The following is a 23,855-nucleotide window of genomic DNA, read 5'->3' as shown; positions in this document are numbered from 1 at the left end:
TATTTGTGGGTTCTTGGGAATTTTATTTTTTTATTTTTTTTGATAACAAGCTTTATTGTAATAAATTGTGCAATACAAAAAGGCTAATAACAGTTAGCATTCAAATTAATATTCTGTAGTTGCCTCACAATAGACTTGCCGAGTCCTGCAACTAGAGTTTTTGAGGGAATTTTATTCTTTTTAATTTTAATGTGATGGTTCAGTACAAATGTTACAATAAACAAGCAAGCTCTCTATGCAGTAAATGTATATTTGTATATATATCTCTAATATCTAGTATAAATAAAGCCAATATACCAACTAAAAATCATTTTCATTTTAAATAGTCAGTCTATCAGGCCATCTCATTATCTTAAATTCTACATCTCATATTTACTCAAATTGAATTGGAAATATAAGATTAATGTATAAATTCCAGACCAACATGCATTTGATATAAAAGCTATTTTGATTTTGTAATGAAAACAAAATTAATATAAATATTATTTGGATCTAATTTAAATAAAGGATCTTTCCATGCTCAAATATAAACTTGGCTGGTTTTGTTTTTTTTTGTTTTTTTACTACCCATTCTTGATTCAGATACAGCATGCAATTTTAAATAAGTTTCTAATTTACTTTTATTAATACATTTTATTCTTTCTCTTAGTATCTTTTACTGAAAAGCAGAGACATAAGCTCAGGAGCGTCCTTGTGTTTGGATCACTATATGGCAGATGTTTTGCAAGAATATTAACCATATGCAAGAGCACTTGATGGCAACAGTTTTCCCTGCAATGTAGTGCTCCAAACACCTACCTAGGTGTTTCAACAAAGAATACGATGGGAACAAAGCAAATGTGGTAATATAAGTAAATGTAAAACTTTTTTTAAAATGGGATGTTCAGTTTAGATCACAAACAAAATGTTTTATATCCCTTTAATAAATCACCACTTTGAAAGTGTACGTATCTGAACCTTTTCATTTGCATCAAATTCAGCAAGGATCACACGTACCATCTACTTGAGCTATACACATATGTACATGTGTGCTACAAGCAACTCATAAATAATACAACTGAAATATCACTGTATAGACAAAGGTAGTGATAATTAGTATTTGTTGTGAATGTGAGGATCTGGGTTTGATATTTTACCTGTGGCCCTATTGCTTATACAGTAGAAAGACAATGTAAAATAGGTTGCCGTGTACTTTTAAAACTGTGATTAAACTAGTTATTGTTATACAGCTATTTGTTCCAAATTGGTATAAAACACTGTGATAGCCATACATCTGTTCAATTGATTCTTTTTTGTGGTATGTTAAATATATATAATAAAAAAACGACATTAGCAACTAACATTCTGTTTTCAATTTACAGAAGTTTAAACAGTTACACATTAGCACTTCAGAATCTGTTAATGCTCTACAAATAACTGATAAATAGTGATGTCGCGAACATAAAAATTTTCCACAAATGTTCGCGAACAGGCGAACCGGGCGAACCGCCATAGACTTCAATAGGCAGGCGAATTTTAATACCCACAGGGACTCTTTCTGGCCACAATAGTGATGGAAAAGTTGTTTCAAGGGGTACTAACACCTGGACTGTGGCATGCCGGAGGGGGATCCATGGCAAAACTCCCATGGAAAATTACATAGTTGATGCAGAGTCTGTTTTTAAGCCATAAAGGGCATAAATCACCTAACATTCCTAAATTGTTTGGAATAACGTGCTTTAAAACATCAGGTATGTCAGAGTATATGAATATTATGATGAATATTACATATGTGTACATATATATATATATATATATATATATATATATATATGTATATTTTATACACTGTATATGTTAGATGAGAACTCAGGATTAATTAAACATGAGTTTGTTGAACACAGCTTCTAATACACGTCTATCAGGATTGACGATCAGTAGAGCCTTTTTGAAACACAAACATTTCTTTTCTAAAGGAAATAGCTCAGTGACCCTATTCATTTGACTATATATGCAGATTTTATAACCTCAGAACATTTGGTGAGGTGAGAAAAGAATGTGTTCAAGGACCCCTTTGGAATTTGACACGTGTGATACAACAGTTCTATCTCACTGAATCTCTATTTGAAGACTTACTGCAAAAACCCCTCTTGGGGGAAGGTGACACAAATAAAATCAAATACACATCTGCACTGCTGGCTAAACAGGAAATATGCTGTTTTAAAGACTCTTACAACTCCTCATGGATTGACCCCATGTGGAGCAATAAAGGCCTTGGAAAACACAGACAAATGCTAAGGTGTGACTCTGGAAGTTCACGTAAGCAGACAGCAAATAAACATTTTTTTTTTCTCTCTCTGTTTAAATACATGCCCCAGAATGTATTAAATATAGAAATTTGGGAAATTGTCTAAATTCTATATTATTATTACATGGGTATTTGCTAAGCTTGGGAGGTAACTGTTTTAGTCAGTCAAAAATGTGTAATAACCTCTGTTTTTGCTTATATTTTTCAGACAGATAAATTCAGATATACATAGAAATGATATATATGTTTTGAAAACACAAAAGATCTTACTTAGCCTCTGTGTTTTTAAGAATATAAATAAATACTTATGGACCATACACATACTAATGATTGGATCATCTCTAATAATTATTTCTATTTTTATTGCAGACAACCATTGGTCATGAGCATCAATCTTAGAAAGAGACGGAATGCCGCATGAAATGTATTAAGTCATATCATATAAACATACAAATAAATGTTTATAAAGTTTCACATACATCTTTTAAAATATAGTGAGATGAAAATATGGAAGTTACTTTGATGTGATATGACTATGAGATATATATTTGATGTGATATAACTATGAAATATAAGTTATTTTAATATAATGTTAGATATGTGATGTTTCATATCAAAATGATCAGAAAATTCATTAAGATATAACTTATCCAAAACAAATATTATGAATAGTTGTCGCAGTAAATTATGATAAAAATTAATAACCATTTCATAGAAATACTGACTTAAGCTGTTTCAAATGTTGCTGTGTCTGTTTGTGCTGCCACCTGGTGTTATGTTGCGAGAACTACAGCCAGAAGGTTCTCTCTGGCTGTTAAAAATGAAATTTCCAAGGGCCAATCCGATTTAGACTTCCCAGATAACCAATGGGAAGGTCAGCTTCCGTAGTGCCACCCACATGATGTCATCAATGATTATATAATGGGAGTGTTGAATGCACAAGAGAGAGTTGTCTGTAACTTGTTGAAAATTAGTGATCTGATTTTGGCTGCGATATACCTGAAAAAAAAAAGTTCACTTCAGCAAGGAGCTTAAAACTTATCCTTGATTTGTGCAAAAACCTTCTTTCAAATGAGATGACCTAAAGACCGCTACGAATTGGTTCAAAATTGGTGAAGTATATTGTATTTTAAATTGGTAGTTATAAGCCTAGGTTTTGTTCAAATCTGTGTCTGAATTGGCTAAGTAACTCATCTATACAAGTTCTGATATTGTCGGTTAATTTTGTATTAGGATAAATTGCAGTTAAATAGCAGAATATATATTTTATCCTATTGTTTTATAAACACTGTTTAGAATTGTATTGCTTGGATGTTAAAGGTTTTTAGTCCCATTGTGTTAAATAAATAAGGCTGAATTGTGAAGGTATATTGTTCTGGGTTTTGTAAGAAGAATAGCATATCTTAAGAGTTGGTTCTAACGCATATAAACTTTTATTTAGTTTCCTTTTATTGCAAATATAGTTCAATATGTTTATGGATATTAACTAAATAAAAGAATTCAGATATTTATATTAATTGTATGGTCTAGTAGGTGCATGGTTGATAAGGGTTTCTATTTCTTTGTATTGTGTTTATAACCCTGCCATAAACTTATATATATTATTTGGATAGCACTGCTAAGATTTTCATAAATATACTGACATAATAATTGGAGGCACTTTTTCTGAGATTTATTAATATTCCATCATAATTGATATAATATATTTGTAAGTAAATAGAAATTATTATAAAAGAGAAGAAAAAAAAAAAAAAAAAAATATATATTTCGATATTAATATTTTGAAGATATATTTTTTTTTGAAAAGTTGAAATATTAATTTTCATATTTCGAGATTGACATTAACATCTTGAAATATTAAAGATTAATTTTGAAAAATTAATAAAAATATTAATTTTTCATATTTCAAAATTGGTCAAAAATATTAATTTTTCATATTTTCAAAATAAATCAAAAATATTAATTTTTTTCATATTTCGGAATATTAATTTTTCATATTTCAAAATTAATAATATTTTTTTTGAAATATAAAATTTTTCCTTCTCTCTTTTTATTGGCAAAAATTGTATTAGCGTTTTAGTTTAACTAAGTACTAAACCAATATAATAATGTCTGTAGCCAGAAGCGACTCATTTAATTCTATACATAGCAATGAAATTGGTCCCATAACCATACCTATTACTAAAGGTCAGGTCCTTAAGAAAGATATCTTAAGTTACATTAAAGGGAAGTTAAATATTGCTGGTGAATTAAATGATTTTGTGGATATGCTTGAAACTAGGGCTAAAAATATTACCGTTAATAATAATATGTGGAATGAAGAGAATGAATTCTTCCAGGAATTATTAATGATTAATCAATGCAAAGATCCCAAAAAGCGAGAAAAACTAATACTAAAATCTTGGCCCCTTTTAATATGCATAATTGACGAAATGTCGTTTTGTGTCACAGACAAACGATTGCAAATACAGGAGCTAGAAAATAGTATTCGTTCCTCGCGCAGACGCGAAGAGGGTTTAAAAATAGCCAAAAATAAAATGGATGAATTTGCCCAAAACCTAGCCACCTTAGATAAGCACAATATGGACTTAATCGCGCAGATACAAGATTTAAATAAACAGCTTGCGCAAAGCCAGAGAGAATTAAGCGATTTAAAAAGGTCATATCGCCATAATGAAAACCCCTATATTAGCAATGAGAATAATACAGATAATGCTAACTCCTTTAGCGAACGCGTCAGGGACGAGGTACGAAAATATATAGAACAACATAGACAAATGACCCCTAACGGGTCAGAAGTAGATTTCCCAAATAGACAATCCCCTCAGGATGTAAATCCAGAGGACAGCTGTAGCGCAGCTGATGCGGGGGAGGGAAACTCTAACAGAGAGTCCCAAAATAAGTCTGATAAAGTCTATGATTCCCATAAAATAATCACCTTCGTACAACGCGCAGTACCTATATTCTCCAATAAGGGAACAACATCTGTAATTGATCATTTACAGGCTTTTGAAAATGCGTTAGCTATAATGAATGTTACAAGTGAGAAATTGAAAATTGAATTTCTACCTTGGGTATTTGACAGTAAGCATCACAAATTCTTTGCCTCACTAAAGGATATGAATATTCATTCCTGGAATGGGGTAAAACGACAATGCAGAAAAGAATTCGGGCAATATCGCACTAAAACTGCCGCAAAGATAGCGGTATATGGTTTAAAGTGTCGTGCGAATCAGAGTCCAATTGAATTCCTTTCTGTATTGAAAAATGCGTACAGTATGGCTGAAGATAATCCCAAATTTGACGGCTCAGAATTTGTAAATTTATTTTTTGAAGCACTACCTACACCCATCAAAATTAACTTAGCTAGAGATTTTGATGAGGACTGCTCATTGGAATGGCTGATCAAAGAGAGTACAAAATTATACTCTATTCAGCAATCCAGTGAGCAGGGGGTTAAAAAGGAGTCAAAACCCAAAATTGTGGCAGAAACTAGGGTGTCACCTAGCCCCCTCAATTTGGAGTCTAACAAGAGGACTTATGCAGAGGTGGCCAGTCAAAACAGGCCATCTCCACAGAGGTTTAATTCTGCCCCTCCCCCTACACAGGTTGAGGCGCAGGGAGACTATAACCAAAGTGGGGGACATAATCAGGCGAATAATTACTCACAAAGAGAATACTCACCAAATAATTGGTATCCGCGCAAGGGTAGATACAATAGACGGCGAAGATATTCTCAGGGTAACCAGACACCCCAGGTATATAATGCTCCCCAAAGTACTAACGCTGAACAAGCTGAACCCCAGGGGCAACCACGCCAGAATAGAAATAGTGGCCCTGATTCTGAGGGAACGCAATGGTCCAGGAATCAGTACAATGGGGCACCAAGAGATAGGCCCAGGGGTAGAGGTAACTTGTACAATCAGGTAGATATGCTGTTTACCCAATTAAATCGGTTGAGCGAACAAATCGCTAATATGGGTCAAAAATCTACGGCTCAGCAACCGAACAATACTTTTTTAGGGGTACAGCCAGTGGTCAGCAGTGGACCACAGGCACAGTCATAAATACTGCAGTATCACCTGAAGGGGAGGGGAGAGATATACAAAATGTAGTAATAAATATCAATGATACTAATCATGTTATCTCCCCACAGACCGGAAACGGACAAATTAGCTGTGACAATGAGCGACATCAGCCGGAAAAAGTTAACAAATCTCTTCCTTTGCAGCTCTCTCTTAACCTTGTTTCCACAGATGCAGTACAAAAGAATCCAGCTGACCTTGTCATAGGGGAAACAGGTAGGTATGAAATTTCCTCTGCATCGAATGACGCAGCGGATCCAGGTAAAACGTGGCGAAGCCCACAGATGTACAAGAATGCAAATTTTATGTGTGAAATGATAGAAACTGCAGGAAGATATTATGTACTAGTTGAGCTGCAAGATTCAGTCTCCAACCCTATCAGGGGATTAATTGACACTGGGTCACAGGCAACTATCTTATCCCACAGGTACTACACACAGCTAAATGAGCTAACACCCCACAAACCCAAAATAAGAGAATTTGACGGTTCTCTAATAGGTGTTGGGGGTGACTCCCTAAAAGTCTACGGTACTGCCTGGTTAAAATTTAAATTGGGGAACAGGGTCATAAGACACCCTGTCATTATAGTGGATCTGCCAACTGATCGTTTAATTATTGGTAATGATCTCCTGAAACGATTAAGCACCATAATTGATCGCATAAATAATGTAATTTGGTCGCAAGTTAAACGGCCTATCAATTATGAAAAATCTGGTACATCTCGCACCCGACACAGCTGTCACGTGGTGGAAGAGAAACCAGATGCTGTGGAGATTCATTTCAGGAATAACTCTACACCTGAAATCACTATTCTACAAATAGATGATCAGACTCCTTTTAGTGGCTCTGATGGTAATACTTTTAAAATTTCGCCCGGAAAAATAGCGAATATCTCCCTAGATGGCGATATATTAACCATATCACTCCACAAGGGGGATCCTAAAATCCCTAAAGGGGGAGACCATGCTCAATACCTCACAGGGATTGAGAGAGTTAAAGAGGATCTATTTATCCCTATACAAGTGCATGACCTTGGTAAAACCGAGTATGCTAAAATAAACTTAAAACAGGAAGCTAGCTATATAAGCGAAGGTTTATTAGCGCAAATAGCTGAACCTAAAGTGATTAAATATCTTTCTCCCCAAGACCACTGTGTCAACGGCCTGGATGACAGGTCTGAAAGCTATAACATCACAGCTAAGTGCTTATTATCTATCTCTATTGGTAATAAGTCAGTGAAGCACCTGTTTTTAGTTTTAAATACTCCCCATAATCAAATATACATTGGCAATGATATCTTACATAGATATGCCATACAAATAGATTTGATTAATTCTTGCCTCTGGAGCAGGTTAAAGGGGGACCCTGAAGTATTTCAGGATGAAAATGCAGCCCTGAAATCAAACCAGCAATTGCCATATGCTGTGAATATGCAGGTATCTAGCGATGTTATAATTCCTGCTGGGGCTGATAAATTTCTTTTACCCTTACAGGTAAAGAGAGGTCAGAAATTAAAAACTTCTGAAACACTGATTTGCCTCTCCCATAGAATACAAAATCTGGGTGTCTCAGTAACCTACACTCCTATGGTGAATATTGGAACTGTTCCAATAAATATTATTGTGCATAACATGACCCCACAGGATATAACATTATCCAAGGGAACTACCATAGGATATGCACTGGAATCAAGTTATTACACTTTTGGATTCCAGAATAATGTAATTGGGCTAATACCTGAAGGATACCTAACTGAAGAACAATTAATAGAACAATCCTTTGCATCTATGCCAGAGGGTCTATTTAATATTCAGTCTATTTATCCCTTCAGCTCAGAGGAAGGCATCTGTAAAATTGAAGAAGCCTCTCTGGTGTTTGATCAGCCAATCAAACAGCAAGATTACCCCAATACCCAGAGTCATGGGAGCAATGTAAATTATAATCAAGGGGATCTCACCTCTAGACTGGAAGAAGCCTATGAAATAGGACAGCCTGAAATCTTTCCAGGATTTCAGCAAATAGTCGAAGAGCAAATATCCTTAGCCAATGGCTGTTCTAGCGATGATGAACGCCAACAGCTGCGAGAACTCCTGATGGAGTACAAGGATATTTTCGCTAAGGATTCTTATGACTGTGGTACCACAGACTTGCACATTGCAAGAATACAAACAGATCCTAATGCGCCACCTGTATTTGTCAAACAATACAGACTTCCCTTAGCCTCATATGATTCTCTTGCAGAGATCATAAGGAATTTGGAAGAAAGAGGTATTATCAGACAGGTGCACAGCTCTTATAATAATCCTATTCTAGGTGTCCTTAAGCCCAATGGACAATGGCGTTTGTGTGCTGACTTAAGACAGCTAAACAAACGAGTATACATGTCTGGCTGGCCTGTACCATACATTGACCAGTGCCTAGCACAAATGCAAGGATCCAAAATATTCACTGCCATTGATTGTGCACAGGGATATTGGACCATAAAGGTACATGAAAAGGACCAATATAAGCTAGCATTCTCCTTCCAAAAGGTCCAATATGCATTTCAAAGACTTCCTTTTGGATACATAAATTCTGGACATGAATTTGCTGTATTCATGCATAAGGCTATGCCTGATGCACTGGAAAGGGGGACCTTATCTTATGTTGATGATGTTTTAATCAAAAGCACAGACTTTGAAAAACACATCGCAGAGCTTAAACACGTCCTCAGCCAACTTAAAAGGGCAGGTGTCAAATTATCCCTGCAAAAAGCTCAATGGTGCCGCACTCGTGTAAACTTCTTGGGACATGAAGTTACCTCTGATGGATTAAATCCCCAGAAGAAAAAGGTGGAAGCTATAGTGAATTCTAAAAACCCAACTAACTTAAAGGAATTGAGATCATTCCTGGGTATGACGAATTATTCTCGCAAATTCATTGATAATTATGCGGAATTAGCTAAACCACTACTACTTCTTCTAAAGAAGGATGTGAAATGGCACTGGAGTGAGTCTCAAGAGACAGCCATCAGAGAGCTGAAGAGAAAACTCACTCAAGCACCTTGCTTAGCGTACCCTGAAGGTGGTAAACCTTTCTACTTAGAAACAGGGTACACAGATGTAAGCATGAGTGCTGTGTTATACCAAAAGCATGATAATTTGAACAAAGCCATTGCTTATGCGAGCAAAAATCTATCCCCAGTAGAAATAAAGTTTAACGATTGCGAAAAAGCCCTCTTATCTACTGTATGGGCTCTACAAAATTTCCGCAGCTATATACAGGGCGAGAAAATTATTGTAGAAACGGCCCACCAGCCTTTGCTATATTTGCAAAGTGAGAGAATAAGAGATGGGAATTTGTCTAATAGCCGCATAACAGCGTGGACTCTTTCCTTACAAGGCTGGCCCTTAGAAATTCGCTACAAGCAGAATAAAAAGAATCCAGTCGCACAAGGGCTTGCTGAGCTCCACGACTGTACTGCTAGAGATCCTGGGGAAGAATTATCAGAAGATGATTTTCTGGAAGAACAATTGCTTTCCCCATATAAAATGTACAATGAGGACCATTGTCAAACATTACCTTGGGTATATGTTGATGGTTGTTCTTACCATGCCACTATTGATAATGAGCGCAGATTAGTCGCTGGCATTGGTATAACTGGGGCAAACGGATTCTCAAATATATCTGTAGGTTTCAACATTGGACCAAGATCCAGTCAAGTTGCAGAACTAACTGCTGTTTTCAAAACCATTGAAATGGCTATTGAACATGGTATTCATGAATTTGTGATCATAACTGACTCAAATTATGTGCGTGACAGTTTTGTTGAATACCTGCCAACTTGGAAAAGAAATGGCATGCAGAAAAGCAATAACAAACCAGTCAAGCATGGCAAATTGTTCTGCGAGATTGATAATCTGGTAGTATCCAATGATTTAACCATACACTGGAAAAAGACCAAGGGTCATTCCAGAATTCTAGGTCCGGATAAGGAAGGCAATGACCTTGCGGATTCATTAGCCAAACAAGGAGCCATAACTGGAGAACTCCTTAATATTGACCACTTAATGGGTGCAATTCAGGTAGAAGCCATTACCAGAAACCAGGCAAAACAACAGAGTGAGCCTAATTTGGTACAATGGAGTCAGGATTCTCCTAGTGAGGACCTGATCACTAGTCAAAAAGAAGACCCCATTGTAGGCATCTTCTATAAACACATAGAAGATTCTGAAAGCAACCCCATCTCAAAAGATGATTGTATTGGCAAAGAAGATCTGAGAATCTTAATAAAATCTAAATCACAATTCAAATTACAGGATGGTTTGTTAATTAGAACCTCCAAAACTGGCATCCAGCAGTGGGTAGTACCCACCAAGTTCAGAGGTCTAATGCTTCAACATGCCCATGATGCTCCCACATCTGGTCATCGTGGTGCCAAACTCACGTATGAAATATTACGTGATTATGCTTTTTGGCCACACATGTTGAAAGATGTTCAAACCTACTGTCAAGGGTGTTTAATCTGTCCACAGTTCCAACCCACTGCACCAACACATAGAGCGCCATTGCAGAAAAGGGGGATGGTAATGCCATGGTCAGATATACAAATTGATTTTATTGGCCCAGTAACAAGATCATCAAGAGGTAACAAATACATGTTAACCCTGACATGCCTGTTCACTAAATGGGTAGAGTGCATTAGTGCACCTAACAATAGTGCTGAAACATGTGCAGCATTGCTCATCAACCATGTATTTTCCAGATTTGGTCTGCCCCAAAGAATCGAGTCAGATCGGGGGACCCACTTCACTAGCGAAGTGATGACAAAAATGTGGAAAATACTAGGGGTTAAAAGAAAGCTCCATATTGCTTATAGAGCTGCCTCAAGTGGTGGTGTAGAGCGTTACAACCAATCCATTGTTAAAATCCTCAAAAAGTTTGTGAGTGAAACAGGTAAAGACTGGGATATAAAACTACCTCTAGTCTTAATGGCATTAAGAGCAACTCCAAGTAGTGCTACCAAGATGTCACCTTTTGAGCTGATGACTGGTAGAAGAATGGTTCTACCTCAGCATCTGCTGTACCGTACATCAGACCAAAATTTGATAAACGCTGCCAATACACATCAATATGTGGAAAACCTAAGGAGACACCTGCAACATGCCTTTGCATTTGCTCAAAGGAATTTAGAAAGAGCCGCAACTGCCACTAAAACCTATTATGATCTCAAAACATCCAAAAAGGAATATGAAATAAATGATAAAGTTTATCTTTATAACTTTGGAAGAGATCAGGTTAGGGAGAAGAAATTTCTTCCCTCATGGAAAGGTCCTTTTGTCATTACTGACAAAATATCTCCAGTGGCCTATAAAATACGGATCCCCAAAAATGAAGGTTTCATAGATAAATGGGTACATATAAATCAACTGCGGGCATGTCATCCCAGGTCCCAACTACAAGTCATAGAGGGAGAATGAAGTGTCATATCCCCAAATGCATTAAAGACATACTGTAATTTAAAGATGCCTAACTGATAAACATGAAAGCTCAAAATAACAAACTTTCTTCATAAGAGACTGTCTATGAGGTATACGGTTGATCCTCATCAAATACCACTGACTTTAAGCCAATTCAAATACATGTGTCCTACATCTATTTGAAGTTGGAAGGGGGATTTATGTCAGAGTATATGAATATTATGATGAATATTACATATGTGTACATATATATATATATATATATATATATGTATATTTTATACACTGTATATGTTAGATGAGAACTCAGGATTAATTAAACATGAGTTTGTTGAACACAGCTTCTAATACACGTCTATCAGGATTGACGATCAGTAGAGCCTTTTTGAAACACAAACATTTCTTTTCTAAAGGAAATAGCTCAGTGACCCTATTCATTTGACTATATATGCAGATTTTATAACCTCAGAACATTTGGTGAGGTGAGAAAAGAATGTGTTCAAGGACCCCTTTGGAATTTGACACGTGTGATACAACAGTTCTATCTCACTGAATCTCTATTTGAAGACTTACTGCAAAAACCCCTCTTGGGGGAAGGTGACACAAATAAAATCAAATACACATCTGCACTGCTGGCTAAACAGGAAATATGCTGTTTTAAAGACTCTTACAACTCCTCATGGATTGACCCCATGTGGAGCAATAAAGGCCTTGGAAAACACAGACAAATGCTAAGGTGTGACTCTGGAAGTTCACGTAAGCAGACAGCAAATAAACATTTTTTTTTTCTCTCTCTGTTTAAATACATGCCCCAGAATGTATTAAATATAGAAATTTGGGAAATTGTCTAAATTCTATATTATTATTACATGGGTATTTGCTAAGCTTGGGAGGTAACTGTTTTAGTCAGTCAAAAATGTGTAATAACCTCTGTTTTTGCTTATATTTTTCAGACAGATAAATTCAGATATACATAGAAATGATATATATGTTTTGAAAACACAAAAGATCTTACTTAGCCTCTGTGTTTTTAAGAATATAAATAAATACTTATGGACCATACACATACTAATGATTGGATCATCTCTAATAATTATTTCTATTTTTATTGCAGACAACCATTGGTCATGAGCATCAATCTTAGAAAGAGACGGAATGCCGCATGAAATGTATTAAGTCATATCATATAAACATACAAATAAATGTTTATAAAGTTTCACATACATCTTTTAAAATATAGTGAGATGAAAATATGGAAGTTACTTTGATGTGATATGACTATGAGATATATATTTGATGTGATATAACTATGAAATATAAGTTATTTTAATATAATGTTAGATATGTGATGTTTCATATCAAAATGATCAGAAAATTCATTAAGATATAACTTATCCAAAACAAATATTATGAATAGTTGTCGCAGTAAATTATGATAAAAATTAATAACCATTTCATAGAAATACTGACTTAAGCTGTTTCAAATGTTGCTGTGTCTGTTTGTGCTGCCACCTGGTGTTATGTTGCGAGAACTACAGCCAGAAGGTTCTCTCTGGCTGTTAAAAATGAAATTTCCAAGGGCCAATCCGATTTAGACTTCCCAGATAACCAATGGGAAGGTCAGCTTCCGTAGTGCCACCCACATGATGTCATCAATGATTATATAATGGGAGTGTTGAATGCACAAGAGAGAGTTGTCTGTAACTTGTTGAAAATTAGTGATCTGATTTTGGCTGCGATATACCTGAAAAAAAAAAGTTCACTTCAGCAAGGAGCTTAAAACTTATCCTTGATTTGTGCAAAAACCTTCTTTCAAATGAGATGACCTAAAGACCGCTACGAATTGGTTCAAAATTGGTGAAGTATATTGTATTTTAAATTGGTAGTTATAAGCCTAGGTTTTGTTCAAATCTGTGTCTGAATTGGCTAAGTAACTCATCTATACAAGTTCTGATATTGTCGGTTAATTTTGTATTAGGATAAATTGCAGTTAAATAGCAGAATATATATTTTATCCTATTGTTTTATAAACACTGTTTAGAATTGTATTGCTTGGATGTTAAAGGTTTTTAGTCCCATTGTGTTAAATAAATAAGGCTGAATTGTGAAGGTATATTGTTCTGGGTTTTGTAAGAAGAATAGCATATCTTAAGAGTTGGTTCTAACGCATATAAACTTTTATTTAGTTTCCTTTTATTGCAAATATAGTTCAATATGTTTATGGATATTAACTAAATAAAAGAATTCAGATATTTATATTAATTGTATGGTCTAGTAGGTGCATGGTTGATAAGGGTTTCTATTTCTTTGTATTGTGTTTATAACCCTGCCATAAACTTATATATATTATTTGGATAGCACTGCTAAGATTTTCATAAATATACTGACAGGTATGATGTTGTATCGATCAGGTAGTGTAAGGGTTACGCCCGCTTCACAGTGACAGACCAAACTCCCCGTTTAAAGGGACAGTCTACACCAGAATTGTTATTGATAGATAATCCCTTTATTACCCATTTCCCAGTTTTGCATAACTAACACATTTATAATAATATACTTTTAACCTCTGTGATTATCTTGTATCTAAGCCTCTGCAAACTGCCCCTTTTTTGAGTTCTTTTGACAGACTTGCAGTCTAGCCAATCAGTGCCTGCTCCCAGATAACTTCTCGTGCACGAGCACAGTGTTATCTATATGAAATACGTCAACTAGTGGTGAAAAACTGTTAAAATGCAATCTGAAAGAGGTGGGCTTCAAGGTCTAAGAAATTAGCATATGAACCTCCTAGGTTAAGATTTCAAATAAGAATACCAAGAGAACAAAGCAAAATTGGTGATAAAAATACCTGAATCCCTTGACATTTATATATTTTTTTTAGAAGACATCTCAAAGTATTGATCTAGGCCCATTTTGGTATATTTCATGCCACCATTTCACCGCCAAATGCGATCAAATAAAAAAAAAAATTGTTCACTTTTTCACAAACTTTAGGTTTCTCACAGAAATTATTTACAAACAACTTATGCAATTATGGCATAAATGGTTGTAAATGCTTCTCTGGGATCCCCTTTGTTCAGAAATAGCAGACTTATATGGCTTTGGCGTTGCTTTTTGGTAATTAGAAGGCTGCTAAATGCCACTGCGCACCACACGTGTTTTATGCCCAGCAGTGAAGGGGTTAATTAGGGAGCATGTAGGGAGCTTGTAGAGTTAATTTTAGCTTAAGTGTAGTGTAGTAGACAACCCAAAGTATTGATCTAGGCCCATTTTGGTATATTTAATGCCACCATTTCACCGCCAAATTCGATCAAATTTAAAAAAAACTAAAATGTTTTCGCAATTTTAGGTTTCTCACTGAAATTATTTACAAACAGCTTGTGCAATTATGGCACAAATGGTTGTAAATGCTTCTCTGGGATCCCCTTTGTTCAGAAATAGCAGACATATATGACTTTGGCGTTGCTTTCTGGTAATTAGAAGGCCGCTAAATGCTGCTGCGCATCACACGTGTATTATGGCTAGCAGTGAAGGGGTTAATTAGATAGTTTGTAGGGAGCTTGCACCACCTGACACATCAGACCCCCTGATCCCTCCCAGACAGCTACTTTCCCTCCCCCCACCCCACAATTGTCCCCACCATCTTAAGTACTGGCAGAAAGTCTGCCAGTACTAAAATAAAAGGTTTTTAAATTTATTTATTTTTAGCATATTTACATATGCTGTGGTGTAGCATTCCCCGTTAGCCCCCAACCTCCCTGATCCCCCCCCCCCAAAACAGCTCTCTAACCCTCCCCATCTGCCTTATTTGCGGCCATCTTGGGTACTGGCAGCTGTCTGCTATTATTTCACAGTCAAAAAAGTGTTGTTTTTTTTAAATGTACACTACTGTTACACCAGATATGAGTGGTGGCACTGGGCAAGTGGGCACAGTATACGCTGTAAGCCTGACACACACGCTGGCAGGCAGGCAACTGCAATTAGATTACACAGGAAAAAAAAAAAAAAAAAAAGCAGACTGATGTTCTAGCCCTAAAAAGGGCTTTTTGGGGTGCTGTCCTTACAGCAGAGATCAGATGAGTCCTTCAGGACTGTAGTGGACACTGAATACACTAGCCTAGCTATTGATTTCCCTATTAAATCAGCAGCAGCTACACTGTCCCTCCTCTCACTAAGAATGCAGCTTCCGAATGAATCTAAAATGGATGCTGTCCAGGAAGTAGGAGGGTCTGGGAGGGAGGGTCCGCCGCTGATTGGCTGGAATGTGTCTGCTGACTGTGAGGTACAGGGTCAAAGTTTTACTCAATGATGATGAATAGGGGGCGGATCAAACATCACATATGTTCGCCCGCCGCGGCGAACGCGAACAAGCTATGTTCGCCGGCGAACTATTCGCGACATCACTACTGATAAATATAATAATAATAACATTGTACAATATGTTTTGTAAGTTAAATCCTGAATGGCATCTTTCCTTTTGATATAAGAGATAACTTGGGAACCTGTCCACCCATCTTCGAAGTGAGTGGACGGCAGACACTGTACATCTTCTGCATTTAGTTATTATTGCACAAGTATTTGCTTATACAATGCTGCCTTCTGCTCTCATGCAACTAATTGTACGAAAGCAGGACCTGTCAATTACGAAGAACAAGTTAGTTCAGGGTGATTTATCTTGATCTCAGAGAATGGCGGAGAGGTTTAAAAGCAGTGGTCATATGACTACAGCTTTGTAACTTGCAGTATGCAGGGTGCACCTCAAGGGCTCCAAGACAGCCTCTGCTGCTTATTACATGAGGCAGATTGTGTCTAATTCTTCTATACAAAACAAGAACAAATAGGTTTAAAACTCAAGGGGGTATCTATAAGATTATTTTTATATTAATTCCTTTTACATATGTTTTTTAGGTGGTGGGCTGGGGAATGGCAACAATGTTCAACCACCTGTGGACCCACTGGTGAGAAGAAAAGGACTGTTCTTTGTATAAGAACAGTAGGATCTGATGAACAAGCTCTTCCCTCTGAGGACTGCCATCATCTGACCAAGCCCAAGGACTATATATCATGTAATAGAGATGTCCTATGTCCTTCCGATTGGACAGTCAGCAATTGGAGTCAGGTAACAAAATGATATATACATATATATTACATCATATGAGCTCTGGAAACGCTCCCAGCAATGAAGCATAATTATTAATATATAGTTTATTTGTATAAACTTGATCATTTAAAAAAAAAAATATATATATATATATATATATATATATATATATATATATATTGTCTTTTGTTTATATTTTCTGTTCACCTTATGTTATATAAGCATTAACCTTATGAGAGAAGCAGTGTATTTTTTCTAACATATCATAGGCTTCTGTGTCTCTAAACTTAACAAGGGTCTCAGAAGATTAACAATATAATACAACATTATGCTAAAACTTCAGTTTAATTCAATAGTGTCATAATAGTTCATTCCTATATCAATACATTTGAGTAAAATTTACTACCAAGTTGATAATTAAAAGAAAATGTGGCAGTGCAGCAAGGTTACATTTAACACATGATAATATTTTCATGCACAGAATAAGGAGTAGGTAAATTTAGAGCAAATAAGTTAAGCCTGCTTTGTCGGATTATATATACCCTATGTTTTGTATATGCATTGCTATATGTTAGAATTTGGCAGATGAAATCTAAAAAAGTCCATCTTAATTTTATTATCCTTTAGACTTTAGTATACCTCAGACTATCATGATTACATTAATAGTTTTTCATTAGTTATATTGCATTTGTGTTATCGTGCCTCTATAACATTTTGCTTCACTGTTTTGCAGTGTTCAGTGACATGTGGTGGCGGAGTACGAACTCGCAATGTGACATGTGCCAAAAATAATGATGAGCCATGCAATGCATCCAAAAAGCCAAATACTAAAGCTCTATGTGGACTTCAACAATGCCCTCTTGTTAGGAAATATAAACAGCTTCCTACTAAGTCCATCCATGGAACAAAAATTGCCAACATACTTCCAAGAAAAACAAGTAATGCAAGCAGAGACATTATTTTACCAAAGAGTAAAAAGACTATCAGACCCTCAACAAAGACACCATCGTTAAGAACATCAACAATCTTTCCTTCTACTTTACCCCCATCTATTCATTCCATAAGAGATGATTTTCAACTCAATGATATTCCAAATTCAACACATTTCAATGTTGATTACAAATATAACTTTGTTCTTGTTGAAAATAACAGACGGAAAGTTGGTGTAAATTCTAGTAGATCGATTCCTGTGATATCCAACGAAGACACTGAACAGAACTTAAAAGCTGAAATAATTAATGTAACAGAGAAAGATATTCAAACTGGATTTACCACAACTAATAAACCTGAGGAAATAACTCCCACCTATAATTTTCTAACTACTTTATCAGACTTTGTGTTTGAAGACATTGGTATATCCACAGCAACACCAGAAAATGACTTTGATACGGACTCTAACTCAATAATCGAATCTAGAAGTAAGAGACACAAAGGATTATCAAAGACAATTCAGAACAATTTTAATACAGTAATATACAATAATGCATCTCCAACTCAAGCTTCAGGTGTAGTTACCACTGAAAAAGCAGGAACTTTATATAATGAATACAATATATCAGTCACAGAGACTGTAATTGAAGAACAAAATTCTACAAACAAGGAAAGCAATGAATATGATATTACATTTAAAAAGATGAATGATTTACAAGCAACTAATTCTAATGTTTCTAAAGAATCATTTAAGAATCTATATAACAAAAGTGACTTATTAAATGTGATGGAGTATATAAATGCTACAGAAGTGCCTTTAAATTTATCGCAAAGCAGCTATTGGATTGTAGGTGACTGGAGTGAGGTAAGAGGAATTTTCTGTCTGTAAAATGCCTATTCCATAACTGAAACATTTATATAAAAACTCATTTTGGTACAATACAAAACTACTGCAAAGATGAAAATACAAATGTGCAAACATAATACTGAATGTTTTACCCCTTCATTATTTAAAATGATCGGCTTGTGTTCTCTTTTTCTTATACATTATACAGTATATAAAGGTGGTAGAAATAAGTATTTCGGAAATAGCAGATCATTTTCTTTTTTAATATAGTTACTTAAAGGATGTAGAGTACATGGATTGACTATAAGACTATCCATTTTACTTTACTTTATACGCTGATACAGAAAATACAATTATAATTCTTATTTTCAATCAAAATGAGCAAGGTAAATGGCGATATGGACATAAGCTCACATGTAAAACAAATGTTTTTATTTTATCTTAAAGAGATCTTTGTTTTACTGGAAGAAAAGTGTCTACTAGCAGAGCTCTACCAGCTGTCCTTTTTAGCCAGTAAGCAATTAAAACCCATGTAACATGTTTACACAAGCATGCATTTCCTGTAAGTTCATTTCATTTAAGCTTTAACAAAAAAAAAATACTATCACTTAAGTTGTAAGATTGTAAGCTCTCTATATAATTATTATAGGGTTGATCACAATCTTTTGGCTGAGACTTTTTCTGCTCTTTTTCTGCGTTAAAGGGACAGGAAACCCCAAAATGTTCTTTCATGATTTGGATAGAACATACAATATTAAACAACTTCCCAATATACTTCCATTATCAAATTTGTTTCATTTTCTTGTTATCCTTTGCTGAAGGAATAGCATTGCACTACTGGCAGCAAAATGAACACATCTAGTCAGCCGATCACAAAAGACAAATGTGTGCAGGCACCAATTAGCAGCAAAGCTCTCACTAGTGTAGGATATGTGGGTATTATTTTTCAACAAGGGATACCAAGAGAACAAAGCACATTTAAAAATAGAAGTGAATTTAAAAGTGTCTTAATGCTGCATGCTCTATCGGAACCATGCTAGTTTAATTTGGACTTTCCTATCCCTTTAATGTCCCTTTAAAAATATTGACAGCAGAGTTTTAATATCAAAGAGAAACTGAAGAAAAAGAAAAAACACTGCTTTGGTAAAATATGTAGTATTATGTCTAAATTGATGCCTCTGTACCAGTGTGTGAGTAAAAGAAAATGATGTACTCATGTATATTGAAGTTACTGTTGGGATAGAGTTCAAATGGCTAAATATTAGGTATTCGTGTTACTTCTCATAACACAACTAGAAATGCTTATCATTAAATCCAATGGATTCTCTCCGTCCTATAAATCTGACTTTTCACTTTGCATAACTTTTTTATATCTAGTGTTGTGTGTGTTGTGTGTCAATGATTACTATTTACAAATGCCTTGTGCGGCAGGGAACTAGCACTCACAGGGAGCAGTATTCGCTGACGGAATGTAGTATTATAGGTTTCTTGGCCTGCCCCCTACTCTCATACTTCCAGTTGTTCAAAAGCTGGGTTTGTCGATCATCCCAGATGGGTATGAGTGGTCTGAACCCCAAGAGCTCTGAAGCAGAATCTGCAGCTTTATAAATGGAGCACAAAACTTTTAATTATGCCCAGTAGCATGAAACTGAAAATTAAACTATTTTACACTACACCTAAAGAGGCTGGTATGAAACATATGCTGTAATATGTTTTAAAGCACTAAAATTGCATTAAAAATTAAATACAAATTGGTATAAAGAAATTCAGTTTGAACAGATTGCTTCCTGGATTGTTAGGCCTATGGAAGAGGACTGAAGCAAAACTAAATCAAATAAACAAAGAACAGATCAGGGCTGATAGCAGTCCATGTGAATAGCCAACCTAGATGTGCTATCTATCTACCACACAGAGGATCAGGTGCAGTAATGAATTGCACATAGATTAATTACATCTTTGAATAGAAACATATTTGCACACTTTACATGTATTAGCAAAAATGCTTCTAGTAAAAGTTATCAGTGTTATATTGTTAGCAGGTTTCTCTTCATGTGCATGTGAAGCATAGCTAGATATTCTCAGTGCACAAGCATTTTAAATACTGCAGCTGCTCAGAATGCCAGTGGGGTTTGTATCATGTCAGCAATTAACAAATTGAGTCATTACCAGGTGATACCATCACCTTAGGCTCTCTGAGCAAGTGCTGTGTTTAAAATGCTGTTGCACTAGGCATACTTAAATACACATTTATAAATAGCATTTTTGCTAATACATGTATATTACAAAACTGCTTCTTTTCAAAACTGAAATGCATCCATGTGGATTCCAGTTATGGCTTTAATGTCCCTTTAACCTCAATTTTCCAGACTGCAAAAAAAATGTTTATGTACTGTAAACGGGGGTGGGAAGATGAGGAATTGGTTAGATGGAAGGAAAGGTCTTGCGTCAGCACCAAATATGATTGCTAAAATGTTTATGTACTGTAAACAGGGGTGTGAAGATGAGGAATTGGTTAGATGCAAGGAAAGGTCTTGCATCAGCACCAAATATGATTGCTTCTGATAGGATGACATCTATCAATGATCTAAAGTTCTCTTCTCTCATCTGAAGTCCCTCAAAGAATTTTAGAAACACAAACTTTACCTTCAGAAATGCTTGTCTCATTGTGCAGGGTTGTTTATATGAAGGAGAGATTCCTATATTACAATGTAAGGTCTAAAATTCCCAAAGATTGTGTGTGAACTCCAGAGTTTTTGTTCATCAGGTCAATTTCCTATTGTTGAGACACAAGCCAGCAGAAAGGAAGAAAGTTTCAGATTTTCTACCCAACTGTAAATAAAAAGTAATTTTACGGAGGTGGCCAGGGGAAGCTTAATAGAAGAAAAAAAAGAAAGCTTTTACTGCTATATCACAATGTTGGAGAGCTATGAAAAACACAGACCACATATACAGGGAGTGCAGAATTATTAGGCAAATGAGTATTTTGACCACATCATCCTCTTTATGCATGTTGTCTTACTCCAAGCTGTATAGGCTCGAAAGCCTACTACCAATTAAGCATATTAGGTGATGTGCATCTCTGTAATGAGAAGGGGTGTGGTCTAATGACATCAACACCCTATATCAGGTGTGCATAATTATTAGGCAACTTCCTTTCCTTTGGCAAAATGGGTCAAAAGAAGGACTTGACAGGCTCAGAAAAGTCAAAAATAGTGAGATATCTTGCAGAGGGATGCAGCACTCTTAAAATTGCAAAGCTTCTGAAGCGTGATCATCGAACAATCAAACGTTTCATTCAAAATAGTCAACAGGGTCGCAAGAAGCGTGTGGAAAAACCAAGGCGCAAAATAACTGCCCATGAACTGAGAAAAGTCAAGCGTGCAGCTGCCAAGATGCCACTTGCCACCAGTTTGGCCATATTTCAGAGCTGCAACATCACTGGAGTGCCCAAAAGCACAAGGTGTGCAATACTCAGAGACATGGCCAAGGTAAGAAAGGCTGAAAGACGACCACCACTGAACAAGACACACAAGCTGAAACGTCAAGACTGGACCAAGAAATATCTCAAGACTGATTTTTCTAAGGTTTTATGGACTGATGAAATGAGAGTGAGTCTTGATGGGCCAGATGGATGGGTCCATGGCTGGATTGGTAAAGGGCAGAGAGCTCCAGTCCGACTCAGACGCCAGCAAGGTGGAGGTGGAGTACTGGTTTGGGCTGGTATCATCAAAGATGAGCTTGTGGGGCCTTTTCGGGTTGAGGATGGAGTCAAGCTCAACTCCCAATCCTACTGCCAGTTTCTGGAAGACACCTTCTTCAAGCAGTGGTACAGGAAGAAGTCTGCATCCTTCAAGAAAAACATGATTTTCATGCAGGACAATGCTCCATCACACGCGTCCAAGTACTCCACAGCGTGGCTGGCAAGAAAGGGTATAAAAGAAGAAAATCTAATGACATGGCCTCCTTGCTCACCTGATCTGAACCCCATTGAGAACCTGTGGTCCATCATCAAATGTGAGATTTACAAGGAGGGAAAACAGTACACCTCTCTGAACAGTGTCTGGGAGGCTGTGGTTGCTGCTGCACGCAATGTTGATGGTGAACAGATCAAAACACTGACAGAATCCATGGATGGCAGGCTTTTGAGTGTCCTTGCAAAGAAAGGTGGCTATATTGGTCACTGATTTGTTTTTGTTTTGTTTTTGAATGTCAGAAATGTATATTTGTGAATGTTGAGATGTTATATTGGTTTCACTGGTAAAAATAAATAATTGAAATGGGTATATATTTGTTTTTTGTTAAGTTGCCTAATAATTATGCACAGTAATAGTCACCTGCACACACAGATATCCCCCTAAAATAGCTATAACTAAAAACTACTTCCAAAACTATTCAGCTTTGATATTAATGAGTTTTTTGGGTTCATTGAGAACATGGTTGTTGTTCAATAATAAAATTAATCCTCAAAAATACAACTTGCCTAATAATTCTGCACTCCCTGTAGTGGCAAATTACGAAGGGACTGCACACGTTTGCGCACAAGCGATACTAGCTTTTTGTGATCATTTGCATGCAGGTTAAATTGTGCTGGTATTACAAGTTGAAGTAAACGCAATCGCTTGAGCGCAATAGCAATTTACGCTAGAATGTTTACCGTGACTTCAGAACTCTGGTTGACTGTTTGCGTAACATAAAAGTTGCACAAAACAGATCAAAAATACATTACAACGTATAGTTTCAGCCATAATAACACCATCTAATAAAAATTATTTGAAAAAAATATTGCACACAAAAGTTATAAGGGTTCAACGATATGAGGTCTCAGGTGTTAGAAAAAAAAACAGGCAAAGGGCTTTAACATAGAAATACATTGGAATGTGAAATATTCATATTTTCATGTTGAGTTAGGGCACATGAGAATATGTGTTCGGGATAGCGTGTGGGTGGGGTTTTTTCCAAATTTTTTTGCTCCATTGACTTCTATGGAAGAATAGGTTATCGTGCGTGCAATATTGTGAGTATGCCTTTCGGCGTGCGCAAAAAGTTAACTTTTTTAGCGAAAGCGCTAAATAGCGCTCCACTCGTAATCTGGCCCTTTATGTGTAAATACTTTATTGTGGTGTAAAGGCATGTGCTGCACTTTACCATC

General features: G+C 36.0%; 1 protein-coding gene across 1 annotated transcript in view; it reads left to right on the top strand.

Moving 5' to 3' along the window:
* The window catches only part of ADAMTS12 (ADAM metallopeptidase with thrombospondin type 1 motif 12), a 1,263,798-nt gene that overhangs the window by 1,094,416 nt on the left and 145,527 nt on the right, over positions 1-23,855 (top strand). The window contains exons 18-19 of the mRNA XM_053701185.1: positions 16,737-16,947; positions 17,663-18,724. Of these exons, the coding sequence (XP_053557160.1) occupies positions 16,737-16,947; positions 17,663-18,724 (1,273 nt within the window). The remainder of the gene's footprint in view (positions 1-16,736; positions 16,948-17,662; positions 18,725-23,855) is intronic.

Source organism: Bombina bombina, chromosome 2 (assembly GCF_027579735.1).
Source record: "Bombina bombina isolate aBomBom1 chromosome 2, aBomBom1.pri, whole genome shotgun sequence".
In the NCBI taxonomy this organism is placed as follows: Eukaryota; Metazoa; Chordata; class Amphibia; order Anura; family Bombinatoridae; genus Bombina; species Bombina bombina.
The sequence above is the reverse complement of the archived record's forward strand: the minus strand, read 5'-3'. Positions and strand labels throughout refer to the sequence as shown.